Source organism: Zootoca vivipara, chromosome 15, assembly GCF_963506605.1.
Source record: "Zootoca vivipara chromosome 15, rZooViv1.1, whole genome shotgun sequence".
NCBI lineage: Eukaryota > Metazoa > Chordata > Lepidosauria > Squamata > Lacertidae > Zootoca > Zootoca vivipara.
In genome coordinates, this window is record NC_083290.1 from 15,748,105 (window position 1) to 15,771,090 (window position 22,986).

The following is a 22,986-nucleotide window of genomic DNA, read 5'->3' on the forward strand; positions in this document are numbered from 1 at the left end:
ATAAGTAAGTAAGTAAATAAGTAAATAAATAATATTTATCTGGCATATCAACCCTGAATAACAACCAGCTAAAAAAGCCAATGCAATTCTGGGCTGCATCAATAGGAGTATAGCATCTAGATTGTTATGGAAAATTGCCCCTAAAATGCGCAACCTTTTAGGAAGGACAGACGCGGGTCGGAAGCTCCAAAATTTGCACTAAGTTCAGCTCCGCCGGGAAATGACAGAGACCACACGATGCTGTCAGGAAAAACAAACTGATCCTTTTATTACAGAAAAGAAAGAACTACAGCTGTAGGGTCCCTGCCTCCAGGAAATTAGGAAGGAACCCCGGGAAATGGTGAAGCCCCCTCTTATACCCTCCTGTCCCTACGTGAAAATCCCTGGACTGGGAGGGAGGGGAAGGACAAGGAGAATGGGTGGTGATGGGATTAGCTGGGTGCGGAGAGGACTATTCCTTCATATGGCGAGATGTCAATCGCTCTCCTCCTGTTGCTGATGGTGTTTCCTTTGTTTGACAGGAGGGGCAATCAGTCGAGATGGGTGTCAAGGTGGGGCAGTTCCTGGCGATTTCCGAGGAGTGGGAGCCCATCCGGCAGGTGTTTTCCTCCAGGTCATGGAAGGATAGACTATGTTGAAGATGACATTTTATTTGAATAAAGCTGTTCCAGCTAATCCCTTCTTTGTCCATGTGTGTCTTTTGAATCAGGATGGCGATGGGGCAAGGTTCAGGTGAGCTGGGGTCATGCACGGGTTATGCAGCATTTCCTTTTACAGGAGACATATCTAATACAGAGAATTCTATGCAAAAGGTAGTAGTCCTGATATATAAAGGTTCTGAGACATAAAACAGCAATTCTAATACAGAGAGATCCTAGCATACGTCATGAATAAGACAGCAATTCTAATACAGAGAGAATCTAGCATATCTTAAGGCAAAAGGTTCTGTAGTGATAATCTAAAGGAGTCTGGGGCGGAGGGGAAGGTGGAGAAGGGAAATGTGTGAGCTTATGCTAACCGTTGTGCATATGCAGATCCTTAAGCCTTCCTTAAGGCAGGGTTGCATCCAAGCAGGAGGGGTGAAGGTCTTTGAAGCAGAGTGGAGACTGGGAAGATGGCGTTGAACAGGATTCTGGGTATTGCAGCTGTCAAATTCTTTCACCCCTCTCTGTTCATTAATAATGGTGTCCTGCCCCCCCCCAATATAATTTTATATAACAAGATCAAGGGAAGTAATAGTACCACTGTATTCCGCTCTGGTCAGACCTCACCTGGAATACTGTGTCCAGTTCTGGGCACCACAGTTCAAGAAGGATACTGACAAGCTGGAACGTGTCCAGAGGAGGGCAACCAAAATGGTCAAAGGCCCGGAAACAATGCCTTATGAGGAACGGCTTAGGGAGCTGGTTATGTTTAGCCTGGAGAAGAGAAGGTTAAGGGGTGATATGATAGCCATGTTCAAATATATTCAAGGATGCCATATAGAGGAGGGAGAAAGGTTGTTTTCTGCTGTTCCAGAGAAGCGGACACAGAGCAATGGATTCAAACTACGGTACAAGAAAGAAGATTCCACCTAAACATTAGGAAGAACTTCCTGACAGTAAGAGCTGTTCGACAGTGGAATTTGCTGCCAAGGAGTGTGGTGGAGTCTCCTTCTTTGGAGGTCTTTAAGCGGAGGCTTGACAGCCATCTGTCAGGAATGCTTTGATGGTGTTTCCTGCTTGGCAGGGGGTTGGACTGGGTGGCCCTTGTGGTCTCTTCCAACTCTATGATTCTATGAACCACTCTCTCCACTTTGCCAACAGGGTGGGAGAAGAAACATGCAAAGTACAGTACTGTAGAGGGCAGATTTAGTAGAACACCCAGCAATGCCTGATGGGCAAGTGGGGGGGGGGTGCAGGGGCATGAGGAGTTCTCCCCATGGAACATCAGGGCACCCCAAATATCCTCTGACATGCCAGAGGATATTTTATTTATTTATTTATTTATTTATTTATTTATCTATTTTCAGATTTTAAAAGCACTTCACAACACAAAACCACCAAAGGGGTGTGCAGTATGATAAATCTGCATTTAAAAAAATGCAGACAGGCCTTTGCAGTCATTTAATTTCTAACCTTTTTAGCAGCCAATGAGTTTGATGTTGTGTTTTTAACAATGGTGGGAAAGTGAACAGGAAGGCAGCTATTTCCTTTCATTTTTATGCAGGTACTGTTTTCCCCATCACTGGACCTCCAGCTGACAGAAATCTGGCATGTGTGCTTTTCCCAAATATGAAACTCAGCGCCGGCAATGCAGCGTTTGTCGTATTTCTGCCTGCTGTGGAACTTTGAAAGGCAGGGAACTCCTGCCATGGCAACCTTAAAACAGACGTAATATTTGTATAAACGTTTGCCATTTCCTCCAACACTTCCACCCTGGCACAACTTCTCTGCTGTAAAAAAAAACCAACCCGCACAGAACAGACAGAAATCCAACATATAGAGTCTCCATTATGAAGAATGACAATTTAAATTTTATTTTATTTCTGATGCTACTGTCAAATGAACTAATGCAAGAATAAAATATACTTTCTTATGCGGCTGATTAATGGAGAACGAACACAAGAAGCTATTAGCGCCACCCCTGCTTGGTCCTCGAACCAACAATTCTCTTCCTCCCCACTCCGGTGCTTTACCCGCTAAACCACGCAGGCAAATCCCAGAAAGGCCTCGGAGGCTACAAACACACACCACTCTCCCTTCCTAGATGGGCTATCGCGGAACTTCCGCTACTGGCTCCGCCTTTTCCTTGTCTTAGCCCCGGCTCCCAGTTTCCAGCCTGGAGACAGAGACCGAGTAAGAGTTTCCAACGGATTTATCGGGCGGGGGGCGCGGAGGTGGGGAGCTGAGCTTCCTCTGCGGGGCAGAGAGCTGGTTGGGGTAAAAAGGCAGAGGTGGACGATCTAGTGGAGATTTACGTAGGGCTGTGGAGGGGGAAGGCTGCCTCTGCTCTAAAAATAAATCTACCCTATAATTTTAGGAGGCAGGAGGGCTCCTTATCTTCATCCAGTCCGCTTGCAACCCCCCTAATTTCCTCCCACCTTTTTTCATCCTATGGTAGAAGCGTAACTTCACCCCAAGTTTTCGGGAGCAAGGTCACTTAATGGGGATATATTTGACAGCTGTGTGCGAACACAGCAGCCCTAAACCAGGCATCCCCAAACTTCGGCCCTCCATATGCTTTGGACTACAATTCCCATCTTCCCCGACCACTGGTTCTGTTAGCGAGGGATCATGGGAGTTGTAGGCCAAAACATCTGGAGGGCCGCAGTTTGGGGATGCCTGCCCTAAACTGTCAGCTGCAATTCTTGTTTGTTTATTGACTAGTAACTTTTAAAAAACAAACAAACAGTGGATGGTAGTGTCAGGTTGTTCATAATTTTGTGGCATTACCTTCTCTCCAGCAGTTTGCCAAGATCTCAGACATAGAGGGATTTTCTCATCTTTGCTTGAGATACTTTATCAAGGGGCCGGGGAGTTCGTGGCCCTCCAGGTCTGAAATCTTACACCACAATAAATCTGTTAAGAACATAAGAAGAACCTGCTGGATCAGACCAAAGGGGGGGGGCGGATGGGCATCTAGTCCAGCATCCTGTTCTTACATTGGCTCTGGGAAACGCGCAAGCGGGATTTGAGCATAAGAGCACTCTCCCCTCTTGTGGTTTCCAGCAACTGGTATTCAGAAGCATCAATGCCTCTGACTGTGGAAGCAGAGAACAGACATCAAGTTAAAGTACTGCAACACACCTTTCTCATGATTAAGATCTAGACATCACACACTGGCAGTACTAGCTTTTCCACAACAACAATTTTGTCCTGCTTTCTCAATTAGTATGTGGTGTTGATGTGCACTGGGCTTGAAGCATTTTTACTAGCATCTAGCATTAATACTTTGGGGAGCCTGGGTTTTCAAGACTAGCAAACCTGGGGTGTTCCTCTGCCTTTCTTATGGCTAGAATGTAAGGAGAAATGCTGTTTCTGAAGAAGGTTGTTTAGATTTAAAGTATTTTAAAATTGCTGTGATCTGCCCTGCGACTTGGTGGTGAAGGGTAGGAAATAAACTAAACAGATACATTTATTATTTATTTCATGAAATTTATTTACTGTTTGATTATTTTAAAAAACCCTCAAATAGGTTTATAAAAAGAAAACAACAAAAATATTAGTAAAAATAATTAAAACATTCAGAGAATTAAAACCAGTAATGAACTAAAAACACTTCAGCATTCTAATTATCTAGGTAGGCTTGTTATCATAAATAATAATAGGTGTGTTGGCTTGGCTGTATGTTGCCACTGGCTGTTAAAATGATACCTTGTTCTTGCTTCTCAGGGTGTTCGTAACCGAGCCATGTCTGCATTGCGTGGTGCTGTCCACGCAAAATGGATCATAGGGAAAGTCATTGGGACCAAGATGCGTAAAACAGCCAAAGTGAGAGTGACGCGGCTGGTGCTGGATCCTTACTTGCTAAAGGTAAACTTTCCTTTGGGGAACTTCAATCAATGTTAGGGCTCTGCAGCTAAATTCTATCCCGGTTCAGTCTTGCTGGCACTCAAGTTTCTCAGAATCATTTGCCTACCACTGAATAATCCATGTACTCTTTCCTCTCTTCTCCCACAGTTCTATAACAAGCGGAAAACATACTTTGCTCATGACCCCCAGCAGCAGTGCATTGAGGGAGACATCGTTCTCTTGAAAGCTTTGCCTGAACGGAGGAGCAAGCACGTGAAACATGAACTGGCTGAGATTGTGTACAAGGTTGGGAAAGTCATTGATCCAGTGACGGGGAAGCCTTGTGCAGGCAGTAGGCTATTGGAAAGTGTAACGGACTCAGAAAACCTGACTGATAGAGATACCAGTTACCTTAGTGAAAAGCTCCAAGAACTAACTGTTTCTTCTTCAGATAAATGATGGGGGTGGGGACAGGGTAGGCAGCATAATCTGAGACTTTCCATGTGCTTCTGTGGATGAGCTTGTATGTAACACAATGTTTATGTGTTCTTTCTGAAATTGTCATGATTCATAATAAATTTGAATTAACCTGCTCACAGGACAACAGAAACATTCAGTTTATTTTTAAAATCTTTCAAGTAGTGAATGTAAGTTGGTCTGCTACAATATTTATAAGTGGTCTCTCTGCTTGATGGTATCCAAAAACAATATACAATGTTTAATACTTTGCAGTGCAGCAGAGCAATTAAATCAATATTGGGGGACGTACAGACAGGTAAGCCCCACCCCACATCATTGATCACAAGATGTGACACACACACACCCCATTTGAATGGCAATGCCTATTAACTTTGGGGGCCCCAGCCCCCTCAAATATTTTATTGGGAGGGGCGAAGAGACGTCGGCCCCTAGGAGTTGGCTCCTATGGCACAGGGTAGATGGAGCCCACCACCTTTTCAAACACTTCAGCTGGTATGAGACAATGTTTAGGATCAGGCACTACTATGAGAATTGCCTCTGGGTGCAAGTTTCTGGGCACCATTAAAAACAGTGGAAGACTGGTCTGAGCCATGGGAATAGTTCCCTGGGATATGCGCAATAATGGAAATGGTGCACTCTTCCATGTTCTTGCACAGCTCGGGTTCCTGTTAGTGGTGCTTGTACAGGCAGACATCCCAGAGGACTTTGCCCCTTCATGGGAGGGAGAGAGCTCTTATGCTCATGTTCTGCTTGCTTGTTTCCCATAGGCATCTTGTTGGCCACTGTGAGAACAGAATGCTGGACTAAATGTGCCAAGGGGCTGATTCAGCAGGCTATTTCTTATGTACTGGTTTCAAAACTGTACTGATATTTTTGGTTTCTTATAATTCCCAAGCAATGTTGGGCACTTTCTGCTAGTAAAAATGATACCGGTATATTATGCTCTGCTCTTCTATTAAATGTTCCCAACCCAGCACACTACATAATCATAAAACTATACAGTATAGGATAATCCTAATAATACTACTAATGATACAAGAATTGGGCTGAAAGTATTACAAAAACAACTGCCTGATCCTAAACATGCTTACTTTAATGTATTACTGAGCTCAATTGAATTTACTCCCTGGTAAAGACAGGCAATCCTATTGATCTCTGTGGAATTCACATCTAAGTAAGCCTATGGTCCATGGGGTCACGAAGAGTCGGACACGACTAAACGACTAAACAACAACAACAAAACAAAGTAAGCCTGTTGAATATAATACAATATACTAATAAAATTAATTTCATGGGAGTAATACTGCTTTTACTGGTTGTTTTTTATTTTTAAAAAATGTGGATTATCAGGGAGTCACCCAAAAAGAAAACTTGATTTCCCAAACCAATATTGTCCCGATTTCAGAATTAGTTGCAAGCTGGCTATAATTTTTCTGGCCAGAGTTTCATTCACATGTATAGAACTTGGATGCAAAGCCAGTGGGGAAATGTTCATTGTTTTTTCCCCCGTTCCATGTATTAAAAAATAAATGGGTTCTTATGGGAGGTGGGGAGGAAATCTGTCAAAAATTAGATATTTTAAAAATAGTTCCTTTTTACTAAATTTATTATAGTGGAGAGTCCAGATTTACAACGCAAGACTTTAGTATGATATTTCTTTGTTGCAGCAGCTACCTGCAAATTTTGGAAGGGCCATTTTGACTTACTTTACTGTACTAGTTTAATAGTGTATTGTTACCCTCAGGACTGCTGTGGGCTATGCTGATTGGGTGTCCGCACTAAGTTTGGCATCAGTATGATAAGTGCCTTAATTGAAAAAAATGTATGCAAACATTGTGCATGGCTGGAGAAAAACACAAAAGATGCATTTACAGCTGGCTGGTGGCATTTTATTACAGTACATCTACAAACAAGGGTAGTGATAAAGCGGGATATCAAATCCAAATCTGACATCAGAAGGGTATCCAATGTCTTTCCAAATTTATGGATTATGCAAACTTTTGTTCTTGACCAGAATGTCTTCTTTAGCCCTTCCTCAAATGCAAATTGTATACAAGTGCCACTTCCTTAATCTGCAATGTTTTTCATGTTTTGCACTGAATTTGAAAAATTATTACATTAAAAAATGCTTTATTTTGGTGGGAGTGAGCCCTCGGTAGGCCTAGTCTGTACAAAAAGTGCACTCTGCCCAAGTTCAGAAGGGGCTTTTCCTCAGGTCTTTTAGAGCCTGTTCATTTATGCGACCCTCCAGATTTTTGGCCTACAACTCCCATGATCCCTAGCTAACAGGACCAGTGGTCGGGGAAGATGGGAATTGTAGTCCAAAATATCTAGAGGGCCGAAGTTTGGGGATGCCTGTTCTAAGAGGAGCAAGATGGCATTTTAGGATCCACGTAGGGCAGCCCCCCTCGAGGGGAACTAAACCGTTTATTTTTCAATCCCTCACACTGTGTTCAAACCCCCAACAAGGTCCTGGGGTTGCACCTTGGCTAAAGTCGCCTCAGCTTAATGGCGCCGCGCCTTTGAGACCTTCGTGGCAGAAAAGTGCGGCATTGTGTGTGTGGGGGGGAGAGAGAAACCTTTCCGTGTCCCCCTCCTCAACTCCGTCCCTCACGGTGGGGGGGGGGAAGGCTCCCTCTAGTGGCTACTGGGGGGCACTGCGCCCCCATTTCCCTTTCCTTTTCCCCCGCGCCGTCCCCTCAGGTTGAGGTGGTCAAGATGGCGGCTGGGGCGCTGCTGCTGCTGCGGCGGGGGAGCGGCGGCCGCCTCCGCCTCAGCGCCTTCCCAACCCAAGGGGGCCGTTCCCGCCTTTTTTTCCTCAGGTGAGGGGGAAGCTGCGGGGGAGGGAAGGGTGAAAAGTGGCGGGAAGGTCGAGCGACGGGTGGTAGGGGGAGAGGAGAGCCGTTTCTTTTTGGCGCGCGCTCTTTCCTCCTCCCCCGTCTCGCGGTTCAAGGTCACGGGCTGGTCAGGTGGTTTCTTGCTGCCTCCCCCAACAGCTCTTCAGTGCACTCAATTGTGGGAAGTGGGGGGAGAAATAAGGGGGGTGTCTCATAGTCTTTCCTCTTCCCCGCTCATATTATTCAATAAATAGCCTTTTTTACATATACTGTACCGTATATGTTTGTATCTCCACACAGAGGAGGGTGTGTGTACATTGGCTCAGCCCACCTCACGCAGAAGCCCCCCAGCCATTAATAATGGGGAGGTCGCCTCATGGATATCTGCCTGCACATATTTTACAGTGTAAAAGTGTCCTTTCTACTTCAGAGCCCCCACCTATTATTAATCCTTGTCCCCACCCCATTGAAGGGGGTCTCCCCATTAATCTCTTGGCTAATCCTCCACACACTCCCATCTAAATTATGGGGGACGGAGAGACCCTCCCACACCCCTTTTCTTTCCTCACATTGTATTATTTTGTTGTAAACCATCTTGTATTATCATTATTTACTAAATTTATTAGTCGCTTTTTTGCCACGGCAGCACAAACGGACCTGTAATATTTTAAGCATTGGGGGGGGGGGGAGAATAAAAATAAAGACAATTCTGTTGATGGATTAAAACATCCCACCCATGCAAAAAGGCCTCAGGTAAAAAATTAAAAGCCAAAGGTTTGATGAGAAAAGAATGTTTTTGCCTGGAGACTAAATATATTGTTATTGTTGGTTATTAGTCTTATGAAGTTATTTTTGGGACTGAAATAATGCCAATTGAAATAATAACAACAACAACAATGGTAGGTTTATTTATTCAATGGGTTTTTTCCGCTTTCCTTTGGGTCCTAAATAATAATGATAATGAGCCCACCCTGGGCTCTTTCAGGAGGAAGGGTGAGATATGATTTTTTTGATTTTTTTTTTAAGGACCCCAACCAAATTTACTTATATGGCCTGGGAACTTGCTTCAAGGGGTGGTGGTAAAAATCACTAGAATAGATAAAATAAACATATGCAATTAAAGATTCTAGAAAATGCCTTCTGTGTTCTAGACAAATGTTAACAGGAACACTCCCTATGTTTGTAAACCGTGTTGAGGTTGTTGTTGTTTTTAACAATCAAGTTGTATATATATAAATGTTTTTAAATAAATAATTATGTTGATAATGATCCCTGCTATTTATTCTAGTGTCCCATTTACCAGGAGGGAAGAGCTGTATATTCCTGTGTCAGCTGCCTTCCTATCTTAAATCAAAAGAAATAGAGTTTTTAATTGGAGGTGGAGAGATATCTGCCACTTCATGAGCTCTTGCAATTGAGTCAGATAGATTTAAATACTCATGTGGTAATTTGCTATAATGATTGCTTATTGATTTTGTTGCCTATAACTGATGCGTGCTGTTCCAACCGATCTGTAAAGTTGTATCATGACATGGTCAAGACAACAAACTAAACTAAATTGAAAAATGCTTTAGGTTACTAGAAGCAAATGTTGTTTAGGGTTGAAAAAAATACCGGTATTATTCTCCAATACCAACTCTTTCAGTTGCCTAGGATTTTCCCACCCCTTGGGAAGAGTTCTGCTAGCGTGTGAATAAGGATGTCATTTTGCTTAACACTTTTACTTTCAGCAAACTCTGTAACTATCACATAATCCTCCCTGACTTTCATGGAAGATAAGGATATATGCACTCCAGGACACAAATGGTGGGAAATTAGATACACTGTCTTTCTCAAGATAACAAGTACTGTACAGTAGTGTAGTTTGGGGGTTTGATTTCAGTTTCATCTTTGATTTTCAGTTGTTGTGTCACACAGTACAATTTTGTTACTGCAAATATTTGAGTATGATAGTATAAGTATGCTTGAAAGCTTTAACTAATCCTCCTCTCCCCAATAAATCAGTATACAAGCAACAGCTCCTGAACAACAGCTGTTACTGCTCTCTGTTTTCTGCACCAGACTTAATTAAAAGGAAGCTTTTGAGATTACTTTTGCTTCCAGTTTATACTGGCATATCATAGCTCCACACAATGGAAAAACTAATTTCATTTTCCAGAGAAGTAACCATGTTAGTCTGTTACACAAAATAGATCTGTAGTACCTTAAAGTCTTAACAAACTTTTTTTATGGTATAAGCTTTTATGAACTAGAGCTCACTTACATATATCAGCCTGGATAGTTCAGTTGGTTAGAGCATGGTGCTGCTAATGCCAAGGTTGCAGGTTTGATCTGCATATGGGGCAACTGCATGTTCCTACATTGCAGGGGGGTTGGACCACTAGATAACTTTCAACTTTACAATTTTATAATTCTGACATGTACGGGGTGTGGTGGCAGTAGAACTGGACAATGGTGTTCAATATATGGGTCAGTCAGAAGCAGTCCTTCTACTCAAATAGGTACCGCTGTGGCAGGAAGGTAAACGGTGTTTCCATGTGCTCTGGTTTCTGTCACGGTGTTCCATTGCGCCAGAAGCAGTATAGTCATGCTGGCCACATGACCTGGAAAGCTGTCTGTGGACAAACGCCGGCTCCCTTGGCCTGAAAGTGAGATGAGCACCGCAACCCCATAGTCGCCTTTGACTGGACTTAACTATCCAGGGGTCCTTTATCTTTTAGTACTCAAATAATTGGTTGAATGATTTGATTAAAATATTTTGATTGACTAAAAAGATGCCAGATTAATTGGTTGGCAAATTTAAAAGTAGCTAATAATCCAAGTTCTTGTATAAGCAAATGGCCTTGGCAAGATGAGGCCTCCCTGGTTGTCTATGAGAGAAGCGGTGAGGCAAGCAACAACTATTAAAAATACTGTCTTTATTTTCTTTATGACTACTTTATCATATACATTTTTAAGATTTTGACTGAATTCCAATGCATATTAACTTGGGGGTAAGTCCTGCTGAACATAATGGGACTTCATTCCGATTAAACTTTCATAAGATTGGTCTGCTCAAACTTCTATGATAAGTAAACTAAGATTAATGTAGTCAGGTTGAATTAAAGGTAGGTGAATCTTGTGTATTCCAGAGATAATGTGAAATACACCTTCCAGTAGCTGGGAGGCTAATCAGGAATCTGCTCTTTGCTGCACTACTTCTCAGTCCTGATAAAAATGAAACAGGAACTAATTTTACACAAGTTTTAGAACAATGTTTGTCTCTCACTTGCAGGGGCCTTGTGTCATCAAACAGCCGATCCGCAGAAGACAGCTGGTTAAAATCGCTTTTTGTCCGCAAAGTTGATCCCAGGAAAGATGCTCACTCCAACCTCCTAGCCAAACGGGAGACCAGCAGTCTTTATAAAATACAGTGTGAGCTGCTGTTTTTATAGTTCTCCCTTATCTGTCTGTCTTTTTTTTTCTTTCTCTCAGCATTTAATGATGACTTTTCCTGTTTCAGTTCACAATGTCAAACCAGAATGCCTAGAATCCTACAACAAGCTTTGGTAAGTCTGAATGCTATGCTGGAACATTTGGGGGGGGGGGTAAAATCTGGAGCCTTGTTAGCTACTAATCCCATACTTACCTCAGTATACAGTTCACTGGATTCAGTGAAATTACTTCTGAGTAAATTTGCATAGGATTAGGAAGGGGCAGAGGAATCCTGGCTGGGCTGGGAAAGTGTGAATCTGGCACCATATCACTTGCCCTGCTTCTAAGTCCATCTTGTTATGATGGCTTTCCTCTTCATGGCAGTATTATAAGCTCTCTTTAATCAGACATTCACAGATCTATTTGCCAGCTCATTGATGGCAACTACCCAGCAACACACAGGTCATTGCCACCCTGGCAGTTTTTTTGGTGCTGTGGTTTGGAGAAGAGAGAACACAGCGGTGGCGGCGGGTGGTGTCTTCCAAGTCTCAGTAGAGACCCTGGCAATCCCTCACTTCCTATACCATACCTTATGCAAATGAGAGAAAAGTCTGCCTCTACACCAGGTATGTGCTAGACTATTCAAGGGAGACTGAAGTTAGCATCCACCACAAAAAAGGGCTGGCTGATGAGCCAACCAACATTTGTGCATCTCTTGGGTTTGTTGTTGTTACTTTCTGTGCCACAAATATATGCAATATAAATTTAAGAAGGATATTGACCAGCTGGAACAGGTGCAGAGGAGAGTGACTGATATGATAAAGAGTCTGAAAACCAAACATTATGAGAAGCGTTGTGTATGTTTAGTCTGGAGGTTAGAAGGCTGAGAGGTGAAATGATAGCCATCCTCAAATATCTGAAGGGCTGTCACTTGGAAGATGGAGCAAGGTGTTTTTATTTTGCTGCTGCAGAGGGTAGGGCCTGTACCAATGGATTTGAATGACAAGAAAATGACTAAACATCAAGAAGAACTTCCTGACAGTAACAGCTGTTCGCAGTGTTAGAAACTCAGATATGTAAGCTAGGCACGAAATGGCTCCCTGAATCAGGATTACAGTCACCAAAACTAGTTGCCTTTTGGAGCCAGACAGTTCTGATTGCGCAGATAAAATATAATGGATAGAATTCTACAGGATATGTTAGTGTGTGAAAACAGTCGAGACTGAAAGATCCCCAGGCATGCATTTCCAGATGGTGGAGACGTCTTTCGTTTCAAATAGCTGATAGCCAGGTGCAGAATGCGCCTCATGCCTGGCAGATTCCGAACACTGGCTGTTAGATAATGGAACAGCCTACCTCGGAAGGTGGTGGACTCTCCTTCATTGGAGGTTTTTAAACAGGTTGGATGGCAATCTGTCAGGGATTCTTTAGCTATTATTGCTGTGTTTCGAAGGGTTGGACTAGATGACACTTGGGTAACTCATAACATAGGAAACACATGGGGATGTTATTTATTTGATAAAGCATTTTTATTAGCTATAAAATGTTCCCAAAGCAGCTTGTGAATGTCAGTGATAAGACTGTCCTTGCCCTCAGGCTTAAATCTGAAAGACATGATGCAAAAAGAAAAGGAATTGGGAGGAGGAAAAAGCAAATTCAGACTGGAATGGATAGATTTCAAGTAGATGGAAAAGTTTTCTCTCCTTTAGCTTGATGGAATGGCTACTGTAATTATGTTCCTTTTTGCTTCTGCTTTTTTTAAAGTCAAGAGGTGCTGCCAAAGATCCACGAAGGGAAGGAATATCCATGTACACTGGTGGGGACGTGGAACACGTGGTACGGAGAGCAAGATCAGGCTGGTAGGAGATAAGACGTACAACAGAATGCACAACTGCGCTAATGATGTGTGCTTGTGATAGGGGCCCTCTTCCAGCCAGGATGGGAACCTGCAGGGTGTGGGGCAAGGTCTGGGGACAGTGGACAACCAACACCAGCAGCAATGAGCAGAGAGCCTCTAACAAGCCCAGGAAGATTCCCAGAGAAAATGGACATTTCTCCATCAAAACTCAGAGCCTCAACAGAATCCTTATGTCCCCAATGTAACCTTGCCTGAATGTCCTTCAGGTACGGTTGTAGGGAATGTAAAGGTGCTGCTTTGGCGCAGACCCAGGCACTGCAGAACCATCAAATGGTTTCAGATTGTATCTTCTTCCTTCTTCAACAGCTCCTGAGAATAAGCACCCTTGCATAGCTGGCGGGCTGGTTCAGACACCTTCAGAGTTGCCACTCCCAAGTCTGGACGTGCCACCCCTAAGTCTAGACACTCCTCCTCACAGACGGGTCTTCTTGCAGTTCTTTCAGGCGACTGGCCAATTTCATGGTCCACAAGACCTTCTTGGCAGATGATGCTGGCTCAAATTCTGTATCAGAAAGGCCTGAGCGACTGGGTGACAGTTTGCAGCATTCCTCTGACTTTAGAAGTGGGCTCATGGTAGAGCTATGGTTCTTTTTTCTTTTTACAAACTTTATGTAAAATCTTTAGAAGTGGGTTCGTGGTAGAGCTATGGTTCTTTTTTCTTTTTACAAACTTTATGTGCCATCTACTCAATAGAAAGCCTCTAGGTGGTTTACAGCCACTCTTTGCTGCCCACCCCCACCCAAGCACACACATTCATTTCAGTGGGGCTTGTATAGGATATCTTCCCCAGGGAATTGACCCATTTATCTTTTTCGTTTGGCCTCTGACTTCTGCTGGTGGAGAAAGGAAATTATATAGGCTTAAGGAAGGATAGTGACCAGTGAATAAATCAGAGGGCTTGGGTTGGAAAGGGTGCTTATAGACTAAGTGATGCATCTCAAGGGAGAAGTTGGTGGCTCCGAAAACAATATTCCCCAGATTGCCTACTGGGAGGCCCCTGGCTTGAGATCTCTCAGAACTGGTGTGGAAGGGTTGTAGCTTAGTTGAGCTTAGTTGTAGAGCATCTGCTTTGCATGCAGGATACCCCAGGTGCAATCCCTGGTATCTGCCAGCAGGGTTGGGAGATACTCCCAGGCTGAAATCCTGGAGATCTGCAACCAGTCAGTGTAAAAAGTACTGAGCTAGATGGATGAATAATCTGACTCAGTATAAGGCATGTTCCTAGGCACTGAGAGAAAGTGATAGGGCTAGCCACTCTCATGGGGTGCTGGGAAAAGGGTGCTGGTGGCCACCAGGATTGGAAAGAAAGAGCTAGGTGAAATGACAATGGGATACAGGATTTGACCAGGAAGATGCTGACGTTTGGGGAGTCTGTTTTGAATCTCCAGTAGGGAAGGGAGACTCTTAAACATGCCACTTTTCGTTTCAGTTCATCTGTGGCGGTATGAGGGAGGTTATCCAGCTCTTACAGAGGTCATGAGTAAGCTTCGACATGATAAGGTAAGTCCTAGCATAAAAGATTTGACTTCATCAGCCTGACCCTTAAAAGTCACTCTGCCTCTCAAACTTAACAGTTTATTGCAAAAAAATCTCCATTGTCAAGGACTCCCAGAGTTTGTGTATCAAACCAGGATACACTCTTTAAGTTTGGTGTCCTCCTAGTATTAAGCTCTTAATATCCGGACAGATGAAGCATAAACTAGATCATTTAAAAAATAAATGCATGTGATCTTGCCTTGTCATTGTAAGGATTTTTCATTTTATTTTTAGGGGTTTGTGGAGTTTCGCAAAGAGAGGGGAAACATGCTTCTCTCCCGCAAGAACCAGCTGCTGTTGGAGTTCAGTTTTTGGAATGAGCCTGTTCCGAGGACAGGGCCCAATATCTATGAACTGAGGTCTTATCAACTCCGTGTGAGTGTCTTTGTATATTCATAGAATAGTCATTCCCTCTTTCCCTCCCCCTCTCTCTGTGTGTCCGTGGGTTCATGAGACCTTTAAGAGCGAGACTGCATTCACTCTCGATAACAGAGAGCACATAGCAACTCTTTTTCATTGATTTTCCTTTTTTCTTTTGGGAGTTATGCCTTTTGAACAGAAAAGGTTGCATTTACTAACAGTGCAATCCTATATGTTTTTACTGAGAAGCAAGCTTATTGTGTATTTATCATATATATTCACTGTATATATCATATTTGTGACAGAAATGCTCCCTATCAATGTCAACAGGTGCTGGAAATGAAAATTGGGACATTGAAAAAAGTATTTGAGGGAATTCTGGTCTTAAAGTGATTAGTTGCCCCATGTCTTTTGGGCTAAGTCATCTTTTTTGTTACTGATTAGAATCCAGGTGGCGCTGTGGTTAAACCACTGAGCCTAGGGCTTGCTGATCAGAAGGTCGGCGGTTCGAATCCCTGTGACGGGGTGAGCTCCCGTTGCTTGGTCCCAACCTAGCAGTTCGAAAGCACGTCAAAATGCAAGTAGATAAATAGGAACCGCTACAGCGGGAAGGTAAACGGCGTTTCCGTGTGCTGCTCTGGTTTGCCAGAAGCGGCTTTGTCATGCTGGCCACATGACCTGGAAGCTATACGCCGGCTCCCTCGGCCAATAATGCGAGATGAGCGCGCAACCCCAGAGTCGGTCACGACTGGACCTAATGGTCAGGGGTCCCTTTACCTTTACCTTAGAATCCAAAAAACCTTTCGGGAGACAGGAGAGAAAGCCCACATCTACTTCCCAGTTACAACGGGGGAGGGAATGGAGGGTATCATTCTCTTAGAGTCACCTGCTCTGTATTTCTTTTTCCCCCCCAGCCTGGAACAATGATTGAATGGGGCAACTACTGGTAAGTGTCCCTTGCTATGCTGGGCTCCTCTCAACTCCAAATACCATTCTGAGAGATTGACAAATGGGCAGCTCTGTCCATCACTTGGACTTCCCATGTGCCTTAATTACAGATGAAAGTGTGCTCTGGATTCTTTTCTTTCTTCCTTTGCAGTAGCAGTTTGGATTCATGCCACATCTGCAAAGGAAGATATTTCCTTTGCAGCCCAGCTTGAATTCAAGGTGTCACCTGCAGAAGAGAAAATTGTGGCAGAGCAGAGTGGGGTGGAAGAGGTGAGGCTGCAGGCCAGATAAAAAGATACACTAGCTAGGCACAGCTCATGGCCCAGACAGAGGCTCACCATCAGAGCTGTAGGATATTGCATTTGTTACATGATATCCACCCAGCACTATGTGTACAAATGTACATCAAAACAATAGTTGCCCCTTTTTGTTTCCTGTGTGGTGAGCCTGCCTTCCTAGCAATAAAAACATTCTTGCCAGTTATTCAAGTCCACTTTCAGTCATCACACTTACCTCTTCCTTATTATTATTATTATTATTATTATTATTATTATTATTATTATTATTAGCAGCACATGTGCCTTCATACAGTTTAACAATAATTCTGTGCCTTTTTAAAAAAGGCACAATCTGGTTGTTGTTTTTAAGTTTTTCAAATCACTGGGGATGAGGGGTGAAGTGGGTTCATGGTGTCACAGCAGACATCCAGTTGGCACGGTGTGCAGCTGACTTCTTCTGAAAACCTGCAAAACTCATTTTTCCTGGAGCTCGACCCTGGAGAGGAACAGGCAGTAGGGACTGTTGTTGTAATACCATAGCCAGTCAGAGGACTGTTTTTCATAGTAGATGGGCATGTTGATGCACTGGAACTCCAGTTTAGGGTAATGTCCTCCTGTTCAGCAATCTTGCCCGTTGTTTGATTAACTGGGTTTGCTGACACAAACGGACGGTGAACACCCTATGCATGGGAAAACAAAATTTCAGAGTTGCACTCTGGAGAAATAGAGGAATAAATGGTGGGGTGGGCAGAGGATATGCCTCCCAATGAGCATGACTGATAATATAATCTCTGATAAGTTCCTTTCAGACAGTGGTGGCCATTAGTCAAGTTTTATTTACCATCTAATGGAGAATTCACCAGAAATTTTGACTGATGATAATTAATTGAGTCTGCATCTGCTGAGAGAGATCAAGTTGCAGCAAAGCCTGCTGGAAACATAAAGCATAGCAATGTCTGACTCCCTATCTCTGGAAACAGAAGACGTGGCCATTGTCCACATCTGTCTCTATCTTTAGGTGAAATGCACAGGACCCTTGATAGGTGGAAAACAGTAATAAAGAGAAACTAACCAGTCTTTATGTTGGCAAAGGTGGAAAGTAGTGCCTGATACTTCTACAGCACCTAAAGGGTCTCATTTAAATGCCTGCTACTTCGTCTCAAATTTTGTTTTAAGATTATCACCAGATGCAGACACATTGCATTACTGTCATAATTTCTTTCTGTTACTTTGTTTACCATCTAGCCTGATAAAGAGTTTTAGGGAAACTCAAAAGCTTGTGATATTTTTTGTGATATTATTATTGGCCTAAACTTTGAATGTCCTTTTCACATTTTCCCTGTGGGCCAACGTGGGCTATCTTTACTCTTTGTGTTATATCAGATGCTGTAATATTAAGAATTCATGCAGGCTTCTAGCCCTCTGAAATATTTCTCTAGCTCTGAATACCAAGGGGGTTATGTTATTATAATGTTGTGCAGCGATAGAATTAGTAGCTCCTTGCTGCATTCTTTCTAGTACTGTTCCATCTAATAGTTACCTTTGTAATTGTCTCAGCCCCAGCACTCATGTCTTGTTGTTGAAATACATATATATTCTACCTTCCAGGGCTCGTGCTATTGGTTTCCGGCAGGATGACAAAGAAGCTGTTGGTGGCTTTTTCTCGCAGATTGGGCAGCTGTACATGGTTCATCACCTTTGGGGTAGGTCGTCCTAGACCTGAGAAATCTGGGGAAGGACTGTAGCTCTGTGGCAGAGCACCTGTTTTGTATGCAAAAGATCTCAGGTTCAGTCCCTAGCAGCTCCAGGTAGGGAAGGTGAAATCTCCCTGCCTAAAACCCTGGAGAGGAACTGCCAGTCAGTGTTGACAATATTAAGCATAAGTGGACCACTGATCTAACTTGGATTAAGACAGCTTCCTATCTCCCTTTAAATCTGCTCTCCATTCCGACAGTATTTGTTGTTTAGTCGTGTCCAGAGCACGTCAGGCACTCCTGTCTTCTTCCAACAGTATAGGACAAGCAGTTTTGTGAAACTGATATGAGCTTTGCCTCCTCATAGCAATACAGTTTCCAAGGCTTCTTAAGGCAGGGTGGATAGAGCCATGGCAGTAAATAACAGCTCAGGGTTTTAATGAGGTTTTTCCTCTGGTACTTTGTTTATGGTATGTTGCTGTATTTGAGAGAAATGTGCTGATGAACATCAAGACACTGATAGTGCCAAATTATTTTCCCTCAACACTTCCAGCGTACAAAGATCTCCAGACAAGAGAAGACATCAGGAACTCCGCATGGCACAAGCCTGGTTGGGATGAGCTGGTATACTATACAGGTAACACGGGGGTGATGATCCTCAGGCCTAAGGACCAAACACAGTCCTCAGAACTCTCCCCAGGCCACATTCCTTCCTAGTCACACACCTCACCTTTGAGTGTTTTTGCCTGGCTGGAATGTGGTCTTGACACTTGCTTGCCTGAATAGAGGGTGAAGAGGGGCATGTATATGTAGAAAGTTGCCTTCTATACAAAGATTAAACTTATATTCGTTGCTGTGCCAAGTTGGAAATGGAACCCTTTGCTTGAAAAAGTATCAACACCTTGCTGTAACAGTTTAGTACCTGTGTGGCAGTGATAGTTACCCAAAAACCTGCTAATGTGAGAGACTTGTCTTTCCTGTCCTAGGTTAATATGGCCCCATTGAGCTTCCCTTTCTCTGGGGTCCCCCAAATCCTAGAACTGGTCCTGCTTCCTAGTCTAATGCTTTGATGGCTACAAAATCCCCCCATGTTTCATTTGTAATATCTTGCATTGAAAAAAGGGCTAACACAATTCCTTTCTCCTTTCCAGTGCCCCTTATTCAGGAAATGGAATCCAGAATTATGATACCATTGCAGATTTCTCCCCTTCAGTAAAGCCACTGATTGATCGGTGCAGATTTACATTGACAAACATTTGTCTTTTAGTTAATTTGATATGTGTGTATGACAATGGAAACTCTGACTTCTAAAAGTACTGTATGCTGGGGCTTTATGAATGTGACCTCATTTATTCAGATCCTGCAGGAGCACTTGGGATTGTGTTGAGGAGAGGCTTGGGAGTCATCATAAGTCTTACCATTCAACCATCTAGTCTGGCTCTCTGTGAAACAGCCTTTTTCAAACACAGCCATGCATTCAGAGAGCTGGCAGGCCCTGTTGGAAACGCACAAGCTTCAGTGGTAGTTGCACGAGCTTTAAACCCTTGAACGATGCAGTATTTAATTATGGGGCGATTTGTCACATGCACTCCTATCCATTCTTTCATAATCATTATGGCATGTCAAGCCTACAAGGCCTTCCTCTGGTGCCACAACTGTTGCTAGAGAAAGCAGCCCTTTGTTTTGGCCTAGCCAAACTTATCTTAGCAATCAGCTAAGCCATCATTTGCAAACTTGCAGCTGTTTTGAACTACAGATCCCATCAACCCCAGTAAACATGCTGGCTGAGGCTGATGGCAGTTGTAGTCCAAAACAGCTGGGAGGGCATCTGGTTGGTAAAGGGTGATAAATGGCGTTGGGATGAGCTCTAAAGAAGAGTTAGTGTCATGAACATTTGTTAAGCACTCCAGGATTATGCAGTGAAGCAGAATGTGAGGATTTTATTATTGTTATTTAATAACCATTCATGATTTCCTCCATTTGTGTGGTTTAACCAACATAACTGCAAAAAGTAATTCTGAAAAGGTGCATCAAGATGAGGTGCATTAAATCACTTAGGACTGGCACAAATCACTTCATTTCCCATGCCCAATTCTCTGTTTTTGATTAAACTTTAAAATAGAGGGACTTGTATGTATGTGTGTGCGTGTATGTCTGTAACATTGTGAACATCCTGTATGTTGAAGCAATTATTCTGTTAGCTAACAAATCAGTGCAATACACTGTATGTCCGATTACCTAAGAAACATCCACTTTATACATTTCAGTGAGTTTTCTGGCAGAATGTGTCAATAAAATCCTATTGATTTTCGCATGTTTTTGGGAGTTTTTGGACTTGTTTCAATAATGATGAATTCTGAGTTTCTGCTGAGATGGCCTGCATGGCCACAAAGTCTACTGGGATTTTAAGGCTGCAGTCCTGTTTACCTTTACGTGGAAGAAAGTCCCATTTAAGCAGATGAGTGTGTGCAGCAATTATGAAAAAGGTGAATTCTGTTGCTAGGAATTAATTATCCAAGAGATAAAAAATTAAGACTGCCAGTATCATGATGTCATACAAATCTGCGATGAGACTACAGTTTAAATACTGTGTAAAGTTCTGGTTACCTCACCTCAAAAATAACACTTTAAGAGAGAACTTGAAAAATCCATGGGGGATAAGTCTACCAATGGCTACTAGCCATTATGGCTGTGTTCTATCTCCAATGTATCACTAATGGGAAGAGTGCTGCCATTTCACTCAGATTCTGTTTGCAGGCTTCCCTTCCCCTGCCTATTGAGATCAAGCAGGTGACTTCACCCTACCCTTTGGCTCCTGCTAAAAACATTCTTGTTTATAGACAAGCCTACCTAGATGCTTAGAAAGTTTTCATTCTAATCTGTTGTAGTATTTTAACTTTCGTTTTTTTTAAAGTATGGACCTGCATTTTCCTTGATTTTATTATTTATAAACTGCTTTTAGGGTTTGTTTGTTTTTTTACAATTATGCGGTGTATGAATTTTATGAAAAAGATTAATAAGCCTTCTCGTTGGCCGCTGAGAGTAGGGTGCTAGACTACATGGAATTTTGCCCTGATCCAGCAGGGCTCTTCTTACATCCCTAACTTACTTCTTCAGAGTTGGCATGTATAGAATTGCACAGTAAAGTTTCCAGTTAAGTGGGAATCTTCCAGTGCAAATTAAGACTCTCATTCGCTGCTCAGACACAGGAAGTTGAAGTTCCATGCTACTGTCCATACCTGCCCTTATGGATCCAGTTTGTTCAGATCCAAATTTGACTGTCATGATGGGCCTGGGGCTGCATTGACTAATCAGCCAGCGCCATAGTGTCAGATAGCAAACGAAAGGAATTTTCCTAAACTTTTCTAATCTCTTCCCTGCCCTTCCCAAAAATGGGATCTTCACTGTCATTTTTTTCCTAACTGACCAATCAGTTTGTCTCAACAAAATAAAGACTGCTTTGAAGTTTGTATTTGCTGAAAGCCAGGTCTGTAAATACATTTTTCCTGGGAATTTTCCACCTTCAAATAAGTTAAGGCTTTGAGTTGCCTCATCTGAGGAAGCAACCCCCATGTGCAACACCTCTGAAATGTGTCCCAAGCACATTTTGTCCTGTGTTTGCTTGTTCTATTTGTCAATTGTGGAATTTTCCCATGTGACCCCCGTGAACTTTCAAGTCTCCCTCTTCCTGAGGGATAACATCATTATCAGATCAGATATATAATGATGGTTCACAGACCTTTTGCAGCCTTGTTTTCACATTTGCTGTTGGGAATATGGAGTCATATGTGGCCTAAGAGGGTCCCAGCATTTCAGTGGAGGCCTTGCAAGCTGTGTAGATGAAGACTGTCCATTCTCCCGCAGTGAAAATTCACTTGGTGCCATCTCCTATCTTGCAAAACCCTCCTCAAAGGCCTGAGTGTCTTGGTTTACCCTAGATTCTCATACTCAATCCTAACCAAGCTTTTAAGTAAGTGTAAATGTTTGGTGGGGTGACCTTCCATTTGCCAGCAACTCAATAGTCACTTCAGGCACTGCATCTCAGCAGTACTTGCCAATGTTCATCCACATCCCTCATCTTTCTCTTGGACTGTAAGCAGCTTCATGAGGAGGATGAACTGAGAAAACAAATAAGCTTCCTTAATATGTCACCAGGATGTGTGTTTGGGCATGCAAAAGAGCAGCCATGGCTGGCATCTTCACCCCATTTACTAGGAGTTCTTTCTGAGTACATATAAGAGCAAGGTCAGCAGTTTTGGGGGGCCCATGGGCCTATTTGAATTTTTTAGCAAATATGGGTACCATCATAAAATGGATGGCACGGGGCACGGGGCAGTCACAAAGTGAATGGTATACTAACTATGGTTTGGGACTTCTCTTTGACCAGCATGTGGGTGGGATAACAACACAGGCCTATCTTGCAGGGCTGTTGTAACAATTACTAAGATACTAAGTGTACATGAAGCACTGAGCACTTTGAACATGCTGTAAATGCTCAATGTTGTCTTAATATGTATCTATGCATGTATAATCTCCAACCCTTGCACTGCTCATGCATCTGAAGCTGTAAGATACTGCTTACAAAAAGCTGATGCAATCCTAGAGGTGTTGCTGGAGGCTATAAAGAAAAGTGGCCACCAGGTTTGTGTAAACGCTGATGCTGTTTTTCCTACATGGCAGGGATATGTTCACAAATGCAACATTGTGAGTTTTGGCAAATCAATTCTCAGAACAGCAGGAGGCACAAAAGCAGCAGCAGCCAAATATGCGCATGGACTTTCTTAAAAAAACAACCACCCTGTTTTAAGCTGGATGGAACTGATTAACTAAGCCTCAAACACACACTCTGACCTGAAGCTACCTCTGGTTTTGAGGTTCCAAAGGGGTCACAATGTTCATTGGATGTGAGGGTCAAGCAGAAGAGGAAGATATGAATTGCCTTCCTGCTCTTACTGTCAGAAAGTTCCTGATGTTTAGCTGGAATCTTTTTTCTTGCAGCTTGAATCCATTGGTTCAGGCCCTACCTTT

The 22,986-nt window shown here is 43.0% G+C and overlaps 2 protein-coding genes across 2 annotated transcripts; both read left to right on the forward strand.

Moving 5' to 3' along the window:
* Window positions 1-2,787: 2,787 nt before the first annotated feature.
* On the forward strand, window positions 2,788-5,103 carry MRPS17 (mitochondrial ribosomal protein S17). Its single transcript, XM_035140281.2, has 3 exons — window positions 2,788-2,837; window positions 4,374-4,514; window positions 4,662-5,103. The coding sequence occupies exons 2-3, from the start codon at window positions 4,392-4,394 to the stop codon at window positions 4,950-4,952; spliced, it is 414 nt and encodes a 137-aa protein (XP_034996172.1). The 5' UTR covers window positions 2,788-2,837; window positions 4,374-4,391; the 3' UTR covers window positions 4,953-5,103.
* A 2,546-nt stretch (window positions 5,104-7,649) lies between these two features.
* Window positions 7,650-20,272, forward strand: NIPSNAP2 (nipsnap homolog 2). Its single transcript, XM_035140280.2, has 10 exons — window positions 7,650-7,795; window positions 11,085-11,224; window positions 11,313-11,358; window positions 12,989-13,083; window positions 14,572-14,642; window positions 14,913-15,053; window positions 15,953-15,984; window positions 17,873-17,967; window positions 18,512-18,595; window positions 19,110-20,272. Exons 1-10 carry the CDS (start codon window positions 7,692-7,694, stop codon window positions 19,172-19,174), a joined length of 873 nt encoding a protein of 290 aa, XP_034996171.1. The 5' UTR covers window positions 7,650-7,691; the 3' UTR covers window positions 19,175-20,272.
* The last annotated feature ends 2,714 nt before the right edge of the window (window positions 20,273-22,986 follow it).